Source organism: Tetrao urogallus (assembly GCF_951394365.1).
Source record: "Tetrao urogallus genome assembly, chromosome: 2".
In the NCBI taxonomy this organism is placed as follows: Eukaryota; Metazoa; Chordata; class Aves; order Galliformes; family Phasianidae; genus Tetrao; species Tetrao urogallus.
Window position 1 is genome coordinate 23,386,898 of NC_136814.1, and position 16,750 is coordinate 23,403,647.

The 16,750-nt window shown below is 41.7% G+C and overlaps 1 protein-coding gene across 2 annotated transcripts; it reads right to left on the reverse strand.

The window, feature by feature from the left end:
* Positions 1-4,019: 4,019 nt before the first annotated feature.
* Positions 4,020-13,744, reverse strand: KCNG3 (potassium voltage-gated channel modifier subfamily G member 3; the record flags this gene model as incomplete). 2 transcript variants are annotated; one of them, XM_079550846.1, is made up of 2 exons in its annotated part: positions 4,020-4,665; positions 13,122-13,744. In XM_079550846.1, the coding sequence occupies 2 exons, from the start codon at positions 13,742-13,744 to the stop codon at positions 4,020-4,022; spliced, it is 1,269 nt and encodes a 422-aa protein (XP_079406972.1). The 2 variants fall into 2 exon arrangements, with proteins under 2 accessions (XP_079406972.1, XP_079406971.1); XM_079550845.1 differs by having other exon boundaries at positions 13,089-13,744.
* Positions 13,745-16,750: the final 3,006 nt, after the last annotated feature.

Consider the following 16,750-nt stretch of genomic DNA (forward strand, 5'->3'; position numbering starts at 1 on the left):
GTTGTCTAAAACAAGTCATTATTTTTATTTTATATTTTATTCTGTTCTATTTTATTTTATTTTATTTATTTTATTTTTCTTTGCAAAGCTAAGGTTCTTTTCTGGCAAACATCTTGTGAGCACACTGGAAAGGATAATATTAAAAACATGAAGGTACCTCCAGAGATCAAAATTCTAATTGGTTGTTTTATCCTGAATCTCTTATGAGGAAGAATGTTCAGAGCAGAGCAGATCTTGTTCATCTTGCTAGCTTATGGGAGACTCATTGCTTTGAATATGGAATTCAGTGTCTGCTGTGTGTGCATTGCTACTGCTGGCAGGCTCTTGAGGCTTGTAAGGTTTTCTTATCGTTATCGAAAGGGGAAGAGACAAGTGGTTTGAACATGTAAGGACATGAGTTTCTTTCTGAAACAGCAAAGTTGAACACTAAAGAAGTTGGAGACTGATTCCTTCACAGGGACAAAATGTCGTAGACAATACGAAAACCAAGTACCTTTTGCTTTAAATACATAGGTATCAAGAAAGGCATATGGGATTTTTTATCTTCAAACTTGCTGCTGTGTACACCAGCACTGTGCACACCTATACTGTGCAGTAAGAGTGAATTCCATGTGTTCAAATGGCTATGATAATAAAACTGTAAAATCACCAGTTGACTAAATTAATTGGGATTTTTCGTTTGTTTGTTTTTTGCAGGAGTCCATAAAAGAAATTTTATTTCACAGACTTACATCAAAGAAAACTGTCTCTCATTCTTTGCGATTTTTGAGGATGATGCTCCATGAGGAATTCTAGAAGGAAGATAGATGTAGTGTGGGCACCTTTCAATAACAGTGATTTCAGTAATTCTCAAATGTTTAAGTGGCACTGAGTACCCAAAGGTCTGATGACCCAGTAGGTCAATCTTAAGGATCAAATCTGAAGTTTGATCCTACTCTAAGGTATGATTAACTTTTGCTGTCTTCGAGATGGATAATGGTACTTCAGAATCCATTGGCATTGGTTTAACTTCAGGTGAACAGAAAGGCTGAGTCACAGTTGTAAGTTGTCTTCATTTATCTTCACTTTTATTATTTGTGTTTTATCTAATCTGTTTCAATTGCAAATGTTTCTAATGATCAAAGAGGTACCAACCATTAAATATTCTTATTGTACTGGATTAAAACTGGCAAATACTAGAAATGAGCCAGTTTGTCCTCATTTGGCTTTGACATGCTATATTTTAAAAGAAAGCACTGTACCCAATGGCTGCATAAAACACAATCTCAAGTACACTTTCAGTAAAAGTTTCACCTGTTCAAATATGTTCTTATTTTGGACCACGAATATAATTCATTTTCTTTACAGTTTCACTAAACAAAAAAATAAGAAAAACACTTGTCCATAGAGAATAGTATAACATATACTGCTAAAAATTGAACTTTTTGCTATACAAAAATACAAAAATTGAACATAAACTTTAAAAAAAGTATATATTTCCACAGTTTTATTCCTTTACACAATTATTTCTGTAGCTAATCTTTTTATACTGGGGAACAAATTCATTAGCTGGAAAACAATTCATAAAGGATCAAACATTTTGTTTGTGTACCAGATATAACCTGGATCTGCTCATCTATGAAATTTTCCTGTACTTAATTGCTTATATAAAATGATTCAAGAAGCAAATTGATATTCACAAGTTAATATGTGCATTAATTTTTTTCCTTTGTACAGGCATCTAAAAATTAGATTTATGGTAGTATTGAGTAATACTGAAATGTGTTTTATTTTGTCTTGGAATCAAGATTGCAACATACTTTAAAGTGCATTTCCATTGTATACTGATTTCAAACAATTGTCGTCCTGATGATGAGTTGTTTTGTGGGAGGAGGGTTCTACCTCAGATATTGATTTTCTCAATGAACAAAAGACAAAGTCATTTTTAAGGGCATTCATTGGTATTTTTCCCAAGGTTAATGCTTGAGAAATAACATGAAAATCTGTAGGTAGGAGATCTTAACTGGGCATTGGTTTTTGTTTGTTTTTGTTTTTCCATGTTTAAATGAAAAAATTTGGAGAGAAGTTTAAAAAAAATAGAAGTTTTCTCCTTAAAATTTGGATTATTTTTATACTGGCAAAATAAACTTCTCATTAGAAGATGAAAATATCATTTTCTTCAAACAGCTGTGTTTGGATTTAAGGTTGAAATTTCAGTTCTATCAAGGAGGAGTTTTTTTGTGAGGAGAAAATATTGCAACTGACTATAATATATAATATATGCAGGATATATATAGGTACACATGCAGGAATACAGAGCCAGCATCTCCACCAGAGTAAGACATCTGAGTGTCTCTGAAGTCACTGCTTGCCTAACTAACATCAGATGTGAATCTCACCTAAGAATTTTTTGTTCAACTGATATTCACCTCTTTGTGGTTGCAAGAGCACATTCCTGAACTACACAATTCTGATACAAAAGGCATAAGTATAGCAGAATAGGGAAGTTTACAGCTGACCACCTGCGCACCAGAATGTGTCAGTGACAAGAAATGGAGGTATGTTTGCAATGTTACTCAATAATGCGTCCTTTAAAAACTGCTGAAGGAAAAGTCAAGCTTGTCTTTGAGAAAGCTGCTAAAATTATTTTCAGGTCTTCAGAAACATTTTATTTTTCAGTGTATTTCTTAAGACTACTTAAGACTAAGACCACATAAAATGCTAATAAATTGTTCAAGTCTCAAGTGTTCTTTCAGAGTAGAGCCTTCAACATACCAGTCACTGGACAATGTGATGCTTTTCTCTGAGAGAGCAGTTCCAAATCCGTGTTTTCTAGGTGGTACTCATTTTATTTCTAAAGCTGTTAACAAATACATATACAAAAGATGCTTCTACAGCGCAGTAATATTAAATGCATTATTTTAAGGCAAGCACACCAAATTCAACTATGCTGACAACTCTGAACTTTGAGGTTAGTAATGAGGTTCCTCACTGATGTTTATTGGTACCCGAATTTGTAAAGCTGTACCTAAACGTGTTTTAATATGTAACTGCACAGTTCTACATAGCAGCTTTTCAGAATTATACAGTACAAGGCTATTTAGCAGTACTACACAAGAAATGTAGTGAACAGCATTTCAGAACCTAACTTGATTCATTTTAATTTGTAGTTACACTGGAGAATATACCCTTTTGCCAAGTGCAACTTGCACTTCTATTTTTCACTTTCTTTGATATCTTTTGGGCAGTTGCTTTTAATACTTCCATGAAGTGTATCCTTGGTTAGGGACTGTGTAATTTAAAGATGATGGAGAGTCTTATTTGACAGGGAGCAGCTACTTTTGTTTTCCATGCTTTCTCCAGACTATTTAAGTGATGGTATTTCATAATTTGTCTTAAGAGCTTTCACTGTGATATAGATAAACGTTTAATTAAGTGGAAAAAAAACAAAGCTTATGAATATGTAATTTCAGGTGGATGGACTTGAACTGAGTGTATATAGAATTTGGATAGCACTCTCACTAAACTACCTCGAAATACATTTATCAGTGCCAGTACTTTTATATTGATCTTCAAAAAGCACAACACTTCTATTAAAGGTTTGATTCCAGAGAAGAAAGTAACTGTGGTTAGAGAGATCTTTGCTACAACATTCAGAGCTGCATGCACTTCTGCTAAACATTGCTCTGAATGATATAAGATGTAATTATGGGAATGATGGACCTCAGTGTTAAGCCCATTTATTTGTTCTGCTTTTGTGTGGAGAGGCAAACTCAAGACCAAGCTGGAGTCTGGTTGAGGACTTCTGAATCCTTTTTTGTCATTTTGTTCTCTCAAATTTGACAACATCACTCTCTCTCTTGCAAGGTGCCCAAGGTAGGTAGCCGTCTTTCCTGTCTGAATGGTGATGGGCTTTCTCCGGGCAGGCGAGAATGTTGTTCCATAGGACCATCCAGTCAAGGAGGAAACATGAAGGGACTTCCCACCATTCTCTGCTAAGACAAAACTTAGCAAGTAACTACAACAGAATTCAAGTTGGATCAATTTAAGAATTCAGCAGAGAGGCTTCTACCATACCTAGCAGATCGGAACTTGAGCTCATGGTAACACTGCACAAAGCTATGATAAATGAAAGTGATTGGCAAGGCTAGTAAAACAATGCCACTAACCACGCAGATTCCTCCAAGAATCCTTCCTGGTACTGTGATGGGACACATGTCACCGTAACCGACTGTGGTCATAGAGATGATCACCCACCAACAAGCAGCAGGGATGCTGGCATAATCCTTATTCTTAGTTCCCAAGTCCAGCCCATTTTCAAGCAGCTGGGAAAGTGCACTGAAAATTGCCATAGCAACACAGATAAAGACAAGGAGCATCACCATCTCTCTGTAACAACGCTTCAGAGTCAGACCAAGTGTTTGAAGGCCAATGAAATGGCGAGCCAGTTTAATCACCCAAAAAATCCTCATCATTCTTAAGACCCTCAAGGTGACTCCAGCCCTCTGGAGCTGCGAATTTTCCCCTGTAAAAACTGTCATTAGAACAGAGATGTAGTAAGGAGTAATTGCCAGTAAATCAATAATGTTGAGAGGTCTTCTGACAAACTCACACTTGTTCTTTGAAACGATGAACCTCACAATGCACTCTGCAGTGAACCAGCCTATGCAGATAGCTTCAATTATCCTGTCAAAAAAAAGAAAGTACAGCATTTATGTTCTGTGAAAGGGCTTTGGTGGAGGTTTGATGTTTTTTTTTTTTCACAGACATTACCAAATTGACATTCAGACCTTCACAAATGACAAACAGAAAGCCACACTGTTTTTATTCTGAGCATGAAGCACCAGATTTCAGCAAATAACCTTAGGATCTAATGAGGAGTTTAAACTGATCTGTGCTAAGACCTCATTCACTGATCATTTTCTGTGGGTTATATATGCCTATCCTAATACTGGAGAAATATGCCTACAAAATCTGGGACCCTAGACAAAATGGTGTGCCACCAGCGCCAGTGTGTAACATAATCTAAAATACTTCATGGTTTTGTTTTAAATCTGCGAGGCTTGATCCATTTAGGAATGCCAAGGACTGTGGATCAGTGAACTGGTGATGTGTTGATCCAGATTGCTAAACTAGAATGAAAATGAAGATGGAGTAGGTGGAAATCAGCTATTGCATCAGATAATTCATGCAAATTGGCTCTTTAAGAACCAGCTGAAACCAGTCTTATTTGCATCCCAAACAGGGGCTTACCTAGAACTATATTCAAGATTTCATAGTATTGCCACTGAATACAGATAGTATTTTATTCTTCGCCATAGGGTAAACATAGTACCAAAGTAATAATCTAGTATGCCTTTATGCTGAGCATTACTGAATTTTATATTTTCTTTTAAATGTAACTCCCTCTGAACTGTGCCATAACAAAATGTCAGGGAGCAAAATGATAGGCAGGATTGTCTTCTCAAATGCAAACAGCTGCCTTGATAAAAGAAAGCACTGCTCTTCTGGAGGGTGATTTCAGCACTCTCTTGAGTGTTTTAAAGTCCTGCATGAGCATGTGAGACTTGAGAGGATTTTCAAATTGAAACTTCTACGTAAGGTAGAAACAGAAGATAAATTTTCTCTGCAATTATTTGATAACGGTAGTGCACATTCTGTTGAATATCACATCTCAAAATAACCCTTTTCTTTAGGAAAAACTGTTCAAATTGTTGTCACTTGCTTAATATTGGATGGAATGGCAATTAGTATTTCCCTCTTTCCTTTGTTTGCTTTCACTAACTTTTTGTGTAAAGAAAAAGCCACTCACCAGTACCATCTCTACCAACAGGTCTGACACCTAAGTGACCTTACAGTGGAGACCTGAAAATACTAGATGCAACTTTTTTCTACTGCAGGTTTTCTAATAAGGTATTGTCTATAGGAAGAATAATGATTTGTAAGTAATAATTTAGCTGTCACTTAAAGTTTTGTTTCCTTAACACATTTACATATACATACATATTTACTGTTTCTGAAATCTGTTGACATTGTTGTTAAGACAGTGGGCTGCTAGAGAGACAGATTCTTCTATAACTGCTGTAATTATGTTAACAGACTATAAAACAACTTTCATAAAAGCTTCATACACTAAAGTTTTGTTTTAATTTTGTTTTATTCCTTTATTCGCTTCAGTTATATACTAAAAAGTAGAGGCAATAGTAATAGTCAGTTGATGTATATTCATAATGTATGCTATGATTTCAGCCACAGACCTTGTAATGATCTTATTTGTGTTTCACAAATACCAGTGAAAGCCCTGTAAGCAAGGAGCCTTTCTTAATAAAGGGCTTATAAATTGCTTGTTCATGTTAGCAACCTCTGATGTAAGGACCCACGAATTTCAAAAATAGCTTTCCCTTAAGAATTATGTGTTCTCTTAAACACTGAGCCTTTGAAGACACTAGTGTTCTTGTGAATAATAATAGTGAATGGTAACTAGGTCAGATCCCAATTTGGTTTTAAAAAGAAAGTTCGGGTCATAACGCCTTCTAAACAAGTCTTGTACAGAATAATGAAAGTTATTGTATGAATGTGAATTATTGTCACATTGAAAAATCAAGAAAAAAAATGTAGTTGGGTAAATTCACTTCACTCATTTTTCACATACATGGCTAGAAAATACATAAAACTTTCTTCAGTAAAAGGAGCCAAACAGCAAAGTTATGGTAATGAATAAACTGATGAAGGCTGAAAGTGCTTCTAAGTTGGCTGAATCTTCCTGTAATTATTACAAGAAATGTGGCTGGAAATAAATTTGCAACTAAGAATTCAATAATGTCAACCAACTTTGTTCCATTCCTTGTGAGATTTCTCTGATAATTAATTAATTAATTAATACCTGTGACCTACGACACTGAGCATTTCAATGAAAAAGCCATTCTTAATTTTACCATTAAAAATTGCTATATTTGGTATTTCCTCCTGATGCCCCTAAAACAATGGTGGTGTAATTCCTCGATTGTATCCCAAATTGGCAGGTTATCTGTGAGTCAAATCTTGAAGAAGCTAGGTCCTAATCACTGTGATTCAGTAGAAGTTATCTTTATGAATCACAATTGATTGAGTGTTCTGGTATAACTTTGGGAAACAGTTATGCAAGTAAAAATCCATGTTAGATGAAATGTGATGAATCCATTCTTTTACTCCAATGGTCCTGAGCATGAGAGATACTGTAAGTCAGTTATACTGCTTTAGGAAGGACTGAAGAACCTTTTATTGTGGACTACAAGAGAGCTAAGGAACATCAATGATGTAAAATGAAAAGCAAGATCAAAATAGTGGAGATGCATTACATCTGCTTGACAATATATTGCACTTCCATTTCTCCATATATATATATATATATATATATATATATATATATATACACACATTTTATTAATCAATCCTTTTTCTCATCAATTTCAATACATACTGGCTTGGGAGCTGACAAATAACTTAGACACAAGTGAAATGTGTTGTTCCTCCTCTCACTTTTTTTTTTCCTCATTTGTGGATGGATTTCAACCATCCTAATGAATCACCTAAGAGAGTAAGTGATTTGGTGAGCACAACTAGAAACCTCTGACCTGTTGTGAGACCTAGAGTGCTACATACTATGTTTCCACTTTCAGATCATCTCCCTCTTCCTTATAGTGACTTATCTTTATAACTAAGTTATATCCTTGTTAATGGAGAAATAATACCTGATAAGAAAATTAAAATCCTTAAAAGATTTTATATCAAGCTAAGGCCAACTGAAATTCACTAAGAAGACTAATGTTACCAAACTGTAATCAATTCTTAAAATATTGCTGCATGTTCACATGACAGACTGCCTGTTCCTGAAATAATAAGCTGCTTCAGCATCTGTATCTAAGTGTATAATTAAATCATGAGCTTTATTTGGTAAAATGTAATACCTGTTCTTGTTTAGTGCATGTTTGTTTTATCCATTCAGTTTTAAAATAGCTGAGATCCAAAAAGGAGACAGGAAATGAAAAACAAGCTCATGAAGTATTTATTTGATAACACCCCACAAAATCTGAATAACCAAAGAGAATATGAAGTTCTAATTTTTAATTAATTATAGGTTATTTCTGCTCAAACTTGCTGTTTGTTGGCCCAGGCCTAAGTCACATAAAAGAGAATGAGATTTTGTTGTTGTTGTTGTTGTTGTTGTTGTTTTTCAAGAAATTGCCTCTTGGTACTTAATGAGTCTTTTGGCCATAAACTGGCAGTGAAGCTTTTCTGAGCCTCACTTCCTGTGTAATCCAGTCTGTGTTTAATTTTCTGTTCCGTCTGATAATTTCCTTTTGGAATAGGCAGTTTTATGTACACTAAATAAAAGTGCTTGCAAAACATTTTTCAATCACTAACAAGACTAGTTTTGCTATATGATTTAATTTTTTTTACTATAATAACATCGTAAAGTGTTTAAGCTTGCTGTTATGCCTTGGCCCAATGTGCCAGTTTGTATACTTTTAATATCCCCTTGTGATTCAGTTGAAATCTCCCCAAAATATTAATTTGTGGCACTGTTACTGATTGAGCTTGTAAGTAGAACATAAACATCAACAAGACACGAGGAAAACGTGAAACAGTTAAAGACAGTCTATGACAGGATTCAAGGCTGTCAGCACTGATGTGTTAAATTGTTGCTAAATCCTATTTCCGTGTCACCTGAAGAACGTCCAAGAAGTAGCCAGAAAGATCAAACTCCTGCTCAGGAAGACTCATCATTTCAGCAAAAAGCCTTTTTTAATCCTTTTGAAATCAACAGGATTTCTGCCTGCCTACAAAGTGCAGAGCAAGGACCATAGAACAGCCAGTTTTGCAGGCATTTTCCCCTTCTGTCCCTGCTCTGGTAGCAGTAACTCTTAATGCATTAAATGTTGGTTAGTGCCTGCCTCTTGTGGGGAGGTGTAATGACCAGCACTGCCTGGAGAAGAGGAAAATGTGCTTCCCAGCTTCCAAGCAACATCTGGGTAGGAACATTCCAGCCCTGAGGTTCCTCAGCATTTTTGTTACATTCTTGGAACATGGAATTAGCACCCAGCCTTGGTGAGATTGTTCAGGTTCCACTGTGGCCAGGGAGTGATGCACGTCCATTCATTGTGTTATCTCAACGTTTCAAAAATCTCTTAAATTCACAAGAAGAATCCACATCTGGGTTTTTAAACTAAATCTGGAGTTCTGTTTATTACCTTCAGCCTGCTTTTAGAATTTAGGGAAAAAAGGTGTTTAGATTTTCTCCGAGAAAGAATTTATTATTTTTATGAACAGTTGTTGAGCAGGAACGTTTGGGTGTTCTGAAATAATAATGATTTTTGTGCCTCTAAAATTCAAATGTAACTTTTTAAGCTGATGTTTTGCAGACAGAAAAAAAAGCTGACTGGCATCTGTTGAGAAATGCTGTTTAAATTCTTTTGCCTAACAACACAGCAATCATATACGAGTGACAACTGAGAGATTATTTCAATGTCAATTTAATCATAAGTGGAAAAGAGGCAACAGTCTCTTTTTATGCTACCTAGCTACTCATATTAGTCTTAGAAAAATAGTAGGTAGAACTGCACTGGCTCTAAGTCAAGCAGCTTCAAATTACATCCTGTCACAGGCTTAAACTCTCTTCAGAAGATGATGCTTCTGGTCAGTTTATGGATGGATCTGTGATCAGAGACTCTCAGAATGCAACTGTTGGTATAGTTCAGAAGAGAGCAAAGATGACTTGAAATTGCCAGAAGCAACAGAAGGGAGACATGTGCCCCTCCTGTCTGCTCCTAAACTGCAGATCTGATGCAAATCTTTAGTTCTGGTAAGTGAAACTTGCCAAGTTAGGCAAGAGAGAGAAATCATGGAATGTGAGAAAATTTTAATAGCTCATCCCTCATCCTAAATGTAGACCTGAGGAAGGCAATCCCTCTTCAAATGAGGGAATTATATTGTCTCTGAGATCTGTGAAATTCAGAGATAAGATTCTTCATCCCCTCTCTCTTTTAAAAGCCTTGGAGTTCTCTGTTGCTGCCCTCTAAAGGGTGTGAGGACCAAAAACAGATGTACGTTGTTCACCTTTCGACAGTCCTATCATAGTGAAAAGTCATAACAACATAAGGGTCTCTGAGAAGGATATGGGAAAAATTTGGTGGACTCAATTCCTCTTCTGGTGTATAATAGGGAGAAAAAAAAAAGATATAAACACAGCTGGTATTAATTGGCAGCAGTAGTAACCCTTACTGCAAACATCATTAAAGAGGCTAATTTTGTACATTATGGAATTAGTTACTACCTTGCCCTTAGAAACAACGTCCAGGTATGGGGGAGACACCCTGGCTGAGCTGTTTCCACTACAGCTGCCCTAAGCGGTTCTGTGGGTGGTTACCTCACTTTAGCCACAGAAATGACTTGTGTGGCACCTTTCCAACCATAAGTAACATAACACTGAGAAAAGGACAGTTGTTTGTTTTTATCGGTAAACCTATGAAAGACTGAAAATGTCAGCAAGATTTTAGGGTCACTGAATTTCCTGAGGTAATGCTCATCTGCTCTAAGTACTGATGGATACTGATTTGAATAGTCAGTTCTATCCAAAATCTCCCTTCTGTTGAGTTCTAGATAAGCTCATTCAATTTTTATTTCTAAAAGTTTTTGAAATGTGTTTTTAAGGATGTCAAGTCTTTGTACTGGTAACTACAGTGCTATATGTGTCAAAACCCATCTCCATATTGCAATGATGTCACAATTTCTCTTGGCAATAAACATTATTGCATATTATATGTTACATAGAATTTCTTCGTTTCAGTAAGATACCTCACTTAATAAACAAAAGACAGAATTTCACTTCAAACTTTTGGATGGCTAGGAAACCAGTGGCGAGTTTCTACGAGCATTCTCACTGACAGGTGGTACTACCAGAGTACATCACTCTATGCACTGCTGTGCAATTTCTAAGGTCAAACTTTCAGGTAAGCTGCTCGGGTTTTGGAAACCTAAGGAAATGTAAATGACATGAAGTCAGATGACAACCAGATACATTAAGTCAAATCCTCTGGCAAGTGTCAATAGGTGCAACTTAACTGGATTGCTCAAAAGCAACGGTAGCTCACTCCTTTTCTCCAGACATCGCAGGCATTTTAGTCATTATGCAGCAGGCAGAACAAGGAAAGGAGTGGCTCTTCTAAGGGACAAGGCCACCTCAGGAGCAAGCTCTGAACAGGCAGGAATACATTCGTGCCTGTTGTCAGTGTGTTCACATTAAATTGCTATTGATTGACATACAGAGATAGTACATGGGCTAAGACACACATGAAATGAACCAGCCTGTGTGTTTGTGTGCAATGGACTTTTTCAAGAAGGTTAGAAATTTTTCACAGCAATTTTTACAGTTGTTATTGCCAATCCGTAGACTACTACAGCTGCTTCTAAGGAAACTTACCCTATCGTTGGCAGTGCTCCTTTCCATTTTAAAAGCAGCCTTCCCTACCCTGGCAGGTGCTTGGCTATACAGAAAATCTCATGAGTACTTAGGATCCCAACACTTGTTACACAATATACAATCAGAGGAAAAAAACTACGTGCTTCTATACATGTTCTTGAACAGGAAGGTACTATGAAATAAAAATTTGGTCATCTGCCTTGTCCATCTGCACATTAAACTCTAAGTGGAAAATCGTTAATGTCCACATCATAAAGATGTGATCAAAGATATGGCCGAAGTGCCGTCTCTTTGATTGCATTGGTTCTATGTTGCTGTTGCACGTATTTTCCCGTATCTAGTGGGGATATCTACATGTCCTGCCTTACACAGAGGTCATGCAGAGCATCCCCCATTTGAAGTAAGTCCGCAGAGGTTATGTAAGGCTTCCTAACTGGAAGAACGTGTAAAAGCAGCTTCTGACATAGCTGCATCTGGGCAGGAACCAAGAGCTTCTCACTCTGTAGCTGCTTTCTTGTTGTTCATACAATTAATGCTTTGGCTCGGCTACAAACAGAAATACAGGTGCACTTTCCATTAAGTTAATGGAAACTAGGAAAATACTTTCCAAGGAATTAATTTAGCTGAATGTGATATATCACATTCCAATTAACTCTATGGTAAAAGATGGTAATTTCATAATGACGGGGCTGCAGTTTCACTGTGGGCCCCTTGAGCAGAGTAGAAGCTGAACACTTTTTGTTGAATATTCTTTTGGTTTTAAACGAAGAGATGTGGGAAATACAAGAAGCGTTTACTTTAATTGGTGTTGTCTGAGGCTTATTTATGAGAGAACTCTTAGTGGAGCAGCGCTCATTCTGTTCCCTAGGAGAGCAGAAGATGGAGAGTGGTGATACCGAAGTCAGCAGTTACATGGCTGTAACCCCGAGCCGAGGTCACAAAGAGGAAAAACAAAGGGGTTGTTCTAGCTTGGAAGACTCGGAGCTGAGCCTAAAACCCGGGCTCTTGTTTCTGCAACTGTTTCACAACGTGTAGCGTGTTTACACGTGTTGTGTCTATAGGAAATGTAAACATATGCTACGCTCGCCCAGCGGGGTACGGGATGAAGCATTTCAGGAGCTCCGCGCTCAGCGCGATGGTCTGCTTAGAGATGCTGAGTGGCAAAAGGAGACGGGGTGAGGCTGCTCCCACGTGCCAGATTTTACCAGGTCAGATCCGTCACGCTGGGTCTGCTCCAGCAGAAGGACCTGTGTGAATACCCGAAGTGTTTTCCCCAAAGGAAAAGAGAAGGGACCTGCGTTTTTTCAAGCTTCGATTCCCTAAATAGACAGTACGGTCTAACGCGATTTCCCGAGCGTGCGAACCTCTCTCTGTGGGTAAGGAGCCCTGCGGCTTCTACGAGGGAGGGCGCGGCAGCTCCGAGACGCTGCGCGGAGAGCAGAGCCGCGCTGTGCCCGTACCGCCGGATCCCCCGGCAGCGGAACGCGGAGCCACCCGAGCCGTCGGGGCAGCGCCCTCTCCCCAGCCCCCGGCTCCCGTTCCGGCACTGGGGCTTTCCCCGCCGCGGCTGCAGCTACAGAGAACGAGGACGAGCGGCAGGACAGACGGGACGGGACACAAGGGACAGCGGGAAAATAAAGGATCCTCCTACCCTGAGGGCTCCCTGACTGACTCTGCTGTGTACCTGCTCTGCTCCTCCACGCTGCGGTTCTCCGGCGCCCGCCACTCGGGTAGGGTGCTGGCGCACAGCACCACCATGGACACGATGACGAAGAGGATGGAGACGGTGGCCAGCACCTGGGCTGCCAGCGAAGACGTGGGCTCCTCGAAAGTCCGCCGCATCCTCTCCAGCCACTTCCCTCCCTCGGCCGCCGCCGCCCGCCGGGCTTTGCCCCTCGGACCGGCGCTGTGCTCTCCCGGCGGCTCCTCGGCCGAGTAATAGGTGCACGTCTCGGACATGCGGTCGTCGAGGCGGCGCTGGCAGCAGTAGTCGAGGTGGGAGCCCTCCAGCCCCCAGTAGATAAGCTCGTTGTAGAAGGAGAGCTCGCACATGTGCGGCACAAAGCGGAGGTGCCCGTGCCGGACGTAGAGCATGATGAAGCCGAAGGCCTCCGAGTGACGGTCGAAGAAGTACTCGTTCCGCTCCCGGTCGTAGTCGTCGCACACCTCCAGCACGTCCTGCTCCGACAGGCAGCCGTGCAGGCGGCTCACCCGCCGCAGCGGGAAATCCTTCAGCACCTCCCGGGAGAACGAGTACCGGGTGCCCCCGACGTTCAATACCACGGCGGGGCCGCGACCAAAGTTCATGGCTTGGGCGGGACGGAGGAGGGGGGCGGGCAGGGCAGGGCGGCGAGCAGCGGCGGGGGACAGCGGCTGCCCCGGCTCCGCTCGCAGCGCTCGGCGACGGGCCGGGGGGAGGAGGAGAAGAAGGAGGAAAAGGAAGGAAGGCAGAGGGCTCGGGCTCCGCTCGCGGGTGCGGCCGCGGGGCCGGGAGCTCCGCTCCGCACCGCTCCGGTGGCGGTGCCGGGCGGGCGGGAGGCGGGGTGGGAAGGGAGGGGACGCGCCTCCCCCGCGCCGCGCGGAGCCCCAGCCCTCGCCTCGGCCCCGCGAGCGTCCGCCCAAGCGCGGGAGAAGTTTAGGGTGTTTTACCCCGAAAAAGCTTAGAGTTGGGATTCGAGCGCTGCTCGCACACCGTGGACGGCGGCTGCCCGGCTCCGTCGCTGGGCTCCTTCAGCCCTCCTCTCCTGCACAGCTGGAGAAGGCGGCTGCGGCGCTCCTCTTTCTCTCTTCTCTCTCCCTTGCTGTGCGGACACCGCGAGTAGTTTGAAGTCAATCAGCGCCTTCAGCCCTCGTGCCTGCGTTCCTATTCCAGCACGGCAACATCACCCCGCCAGCAGCTGGCAGCTCCCCAACGCTCCGAGCTCACGGGTTCGCATCACGCGCGGGGAGTCCCTTCCCACCACCCCTCTCTCTGTCCGTTCGTTTCGCCGTCGTCCTTCCGCAGCTCTCCCGGCCGCGCCTCTCCCAGCCCGGCGCAACCCGTGGTGAGGCTGCGGGAGCACCCCCGGGTCCGAACGGCGTTCACCGTCCCCGTTCTGTGTCGCTCGGTACATGTGTTTGTCTTTACGGTTGTTGTTGCCGCCGCCACGTTACTTTCGCAGGCGAGGTTTGCACACGTGTGAGGAGAAATGGACGGCCGAGCCGTTCTGTAGCGGCGGCTGTGATTGAAAGGAGGAGGCGATGAAGTCGGCTGTGTCCTAGCGCCCCGCCTGACCCCGCTCGGCCGCTAGAGGTCCCCGCGCGTCACTGTTCTGCCTGAGAGCGCCGGGAGGAGAGGGGAACCATCCCACGCCGGCTGGGAAGGTGGGAAGGTGAGCCCTTCAGCTCCTCATCAACGTCGTTCTGCTTTCTTTTGAGCATTCTTTTGGGCTTTTGTTTTTCATACGGCTGGAAAAGTGTTTGCTTCCAACAACTGCCGCTGATTCGTGTGCTTTTTCTGCTCTTTAATTTTATAAGCAGCAAAAGCTCTTCTAAATCTCTGCACTTATTTATTTATTTATTTGCTTAGACGCGTATGCTTCTGCCCTTCATTCTTTCTGAAACAATTATTAGAATATTTGGTTAAAGAAAAGAAAAGAGAGAGAATAGCAGAATCTGTCCGGAGCTGTGTAAGCAATAAGAGATTATCCGAGTGCCTCCAGTGTCACGCTATGCTGTGCCTCCTGCTCTGTACACCTCACCACCTGCTAGTTTGCTGTGAGTTTGCAGAGGAGGAGAGCAGAGCAGGCAGGGCCCTGTGCGGCAGCGCAGCAGTGTGCCTTCGGGAGATCAATCTGAGGCAGAGGAGCTCCGTGCACTGTGAAGCCCCGTGGTAGAGCAGGTAACATGCTGACAGTGCTGCAGTCACGTTGTAGCTTGAAAGTGACCCAGCGGGTGAAGCATTACAGGTTCCTATGTGAGTTTTTCAATTTTTCTGAATACGGTGATTTTCTCCTTTAGATCAACGCTGGTAACCAAAACTAACTTGATGACAGCAATGTTGGTTGCCTTTTTCTTCCCTCTCTGTGGTCAGGCATGTTGCACTTCAGTTACTTTAGTTACAGTATTACCACATTTCAATAGTGATTTGCTGTATCTAGCTGGTGTCAGTAGCTGTAAGCCATGCGCTCCCTCACCAGGAGCAGCAATTTGCTGGAAACAAACGCTCAGATTTCAGTCAGGAGTTGAGATTCCCCAGAAAGTGTTCTGATCTGTGGCCCTCTGTGGCTGGTCGCCCTGCTGTAGAAATGGAATCGCAGCTTTATTGGTCAACTCATGGAAGTTTGGATGTTTTCATGGGAATTACTTGGGCATTACAAGTGTCAGATCACTGTGTGTCTTATTTCCCAGGAAGTTTCACTGTGCAGAAAAATCTTTTGTTGTTGCATTTTGTGAGTGAAGAAATTTGAAGAACAGGATGGAGATCCTTTAGGTTCATAAGGAAGAACTATTTCTTTCAGCGAGTGGTCAGGCACTGGAATGACCTGCCCAGGGAGGTGGTGGAATCGCCGTCCCTGGCAGTGTTTGAGTAGCGTCTGGACGACGTGCTGTGTGATATGGTTTAGTGCTTGTGGTGGCAATGGTGATGAGGAGACGGTTGGACTAGATGATCTTATAGGTCATTTCCAACCTTGTGATTCTATGATCCTGAAAGACACTTAAAGAGACTGAGTGTGACCATAAACAGAAAATATAAGCATAAAATATAAGCAGAAGAAGATACTTCTAAAGGTTGTGGTTGCAGAGATTAAAGTGGATCTCCAGTGGAACTGAGCTGGCTAAAAACCTGAAGTGCAGTGAAGCCCTTTCCCGGGGAGTGATTGAGTTCAGCTCTCCAGGTGGTTGGGGGCTCTTTTCTCTCCCTTGTTTTAAAATGCTTTGGAAATACACACTGGCTGTTGTATCAAAGCAACTGCACTTCTCCTGGTGTTACAGTTTGCTGCTCAGGAGGAACTTCACAATTAATAGTCATTATGTAAAAATAGCTATTTGTGTATCAACATTTATTTTCCTGGCTTGCTCTGTGCTATTGCCTCCTAAGGGTATTTAATGAACTTGAAACGTTTTCTGCCATTTCCAAATCTTTCTGGCCTCATGCTGAGCCCATTGCTCTGTATTTTGAGTGCAGCACTGTGTTTGCTCTTAAAAACAGAAGTTCTTCAGTCTTTTATTGTGAGTGAGTCGGCGTATTTTGCTGTCAGGCTTCTCTTGTAACTCCAGGTCAGACTGTGCTCCAGTCGAGGGAGCTACTGAGTGCTGTTAGTGCAGGCAGCA